At 32.9% G+C, this 2,362-nt stretch overlaps 1 protein-coding gene across 1 annotated transcript; it reads right to left on the bottom strand.

The window, feature by feature from the left end:
- Nucleotides 1-744: 744 nt before the first annotated feature.
- Nucleotides 745-1,377, bottom strand: LOC105625361 (AN1-type zinc finger protein 2A). Its single transcript, XM_012206695.1, has one exon. The coding sequence runs from the start codon at nucleotides 1,375-1,377 to the stop codon at nucleotides 745-747; it is 633 nt and encodes a 210-aa protein (XP_012062085.1).
- Between the last annotated feature and the right edge of the window lie 985 nt (nucleotides 1,378-2,362).

Raw genomic sequence — 2,362 nt, 5'->3', positions numbered from 1 at the left:
TTATAAGCCAGAGTTTATAATCTAATTGAAGTATATGAGACAATTCACACATTTATGATATAAAGGAAATCTTGAGTTATGAACAATTTGTACTTGCAACTTAACATAAGATTTTATCTAATGATTTATATAACTTCTTTTTAAGATAAATATTTTGATATATTTTGTTTAAAAATCCATAAGATGCTGTGATAATGTGCTTAATTATGTGAGCAATTTTATTATATAAATACGTTTTAATTTCTGTGCATAAACGCAACAGCTGGATTGAGAGCTATAGATATAACAGCAGTTATAACAATACATAACAGATAAAAAATGGATAGAGTAATAAATATATTTAAATAACTTCCGTTGTGTTATCAAATATGTGTATCCTTTGAGCTAGCGCCTAATTATAAGTGATTCATGATTTGCAATTCGTGATTTATTATTTGTATAGTGTAACTATATATAAATCAACATCAACAAATTAATAATATAATTTGCACTCCTTAATTTTATTTAAAAAATCGCTCCATAAATTAAATAGTAAACAACAAATGCGAATTCAATGAATTTGTCCATCCACATTACTTACAAACTGCGAGCTTCACATATTCGAGATTCAGCGAATCACAAATTATGTATAGTTTGGCGCTAACTTTAATAGGACTCATAATACATATCTTTATATCTATAGATTTTTAGGAAATAAGGAAGAAGCTTTTTTTTCTATAACGGTATAAAATAATGTGTAGATAGTTACGAAAGTCTACATCTATCTCGGTTTCCAGAAGGCACTGGTTGTAACATACGTCTGCTTCTCTCTTCATCATCCAAGGAAGCTTGGAGAGCTCTAGCTAATGCTTCATCCTCGGTCATCGTTCCTTGAAGGCTTCGGAATGGATGTGAATTGCTATTGCTACTACTTGGTGATATTGTCGTTTGACTTTTCTTATTTAGTGCTTCCAACCTACGTAATCTCAATGCTTCCTCCGCTCCGATACAAGCATGATCAGTGGGATGTCTGTGTTTGAGGCAAAAATTGGCACCGCATTCGTTACATTTTACCGGTACCATTTCTTTGACTTTGCATCCCTTTGAAGAACACTTGTTGGAGAATACCTTTCTCCGGCTTTCTCTACAGTCATTATCTATATGCAATCCTACAGCTACGTCAGGCAGATCGCCGCGCTTTATTGGTATAGGAACATCGCACAACGGACACACAGGCACCTGTATATTCTTCTTGTATGCGCTGGGACAGCTGTGATTTGTATAAGTTATATGGTCTGTGCAAAAGATTCCCTGGCAAGCGTCGCATTTCAGAGGTAAAAAATCCAAGCGGTTGCATGTGCTCTCAGAGCAATGTTCCCCCAAATTTGGAAATTCCATTTTGATCACGTACTTTTCTTCACCAGATCTCTGCAAAAATAATTTGACAAAATCAGAATTACAATTGCATCCCCTTTGACAATGAAAATACATAACCATTAATCAATCCGATTGACGATTTTATTCTAAGAGATAGAAAATGGAATTGAAAATAGTTTGTTATAAAAAAATCAAATTCAAACAATTTTAAGCTTTTCTTTTAGGAGATCAACATATTAATTATTTTAACCTTGTTATTCATTGAATATCAAGAAATGATGCTTTTCATTGAGAGATACAGCATAACGCAGTGATTACTTCATCTTTGCTTAACATTGGCGAACAATAAGGATATAATGAGTCAATGTGTTACACTGTCATCTGTGTTTCTTGTTGGAAAGCACCTTGTATTATTTGTAATTTTTGCTGGAAAGAATGCGATGATGGAATGACATTCAATTAGGAGACATAATTTGTATCTATTATGTCTCCTAAAAGAAAAGCAGCCATAATCAATCTTAAGCAAGGACGATTTAAAACAGGCCTCTTAGGCCTTTCATATAATTATCTAAAGATTAAAGATTAAAGATTACCAAAGATTCATCAATGAAATTCATTTATGAATTTCCTTTAATTTTTAGGTAACTATATATTATGAAATCGAATCATATTGATTCACATTTTTCTCCATGTTTTAAAACAATTATGATCTCTGATACAATTAGTCGTCACATCACTCCACACCATTCGTTCTCGTTACCAAACATAGTATTTTCTCGATGAAATATCACAAAGTGATATCATAAAAGCTCAAGATCAAACATTCATTATATGTGAGGCTAAATGTTGACGTGGAAATAATAAACACGAGAATGCAATTGTCACGATAAATTTTGTAATGACGATGTACCTTGACTCAGCCAAAATGAAGAGCTGCGAGGAGATTATAAGCGCTGCGTGTTTTTCTCCTCTCCTCTCTCTCTCTCTCTCTCTCTCTCTCTCTCTC

This window comes from Atta cephalotes, assembly GCF_000143395.1.
Source record: "Atta cephalotes unplaced genomic scaffold scaffold01121, whole genome shotgun sequence".
Classification (NCBI taxonomy): domain Eukaryota; kingdom Metazoa; phylum Arthropoda; class Insecta; order Hymenoptera; family Formicidae; genus Atta; species Atta cephalotes.
This window is presented reverse-complemented; position numbering and strand designations above follow the sequence as displayed.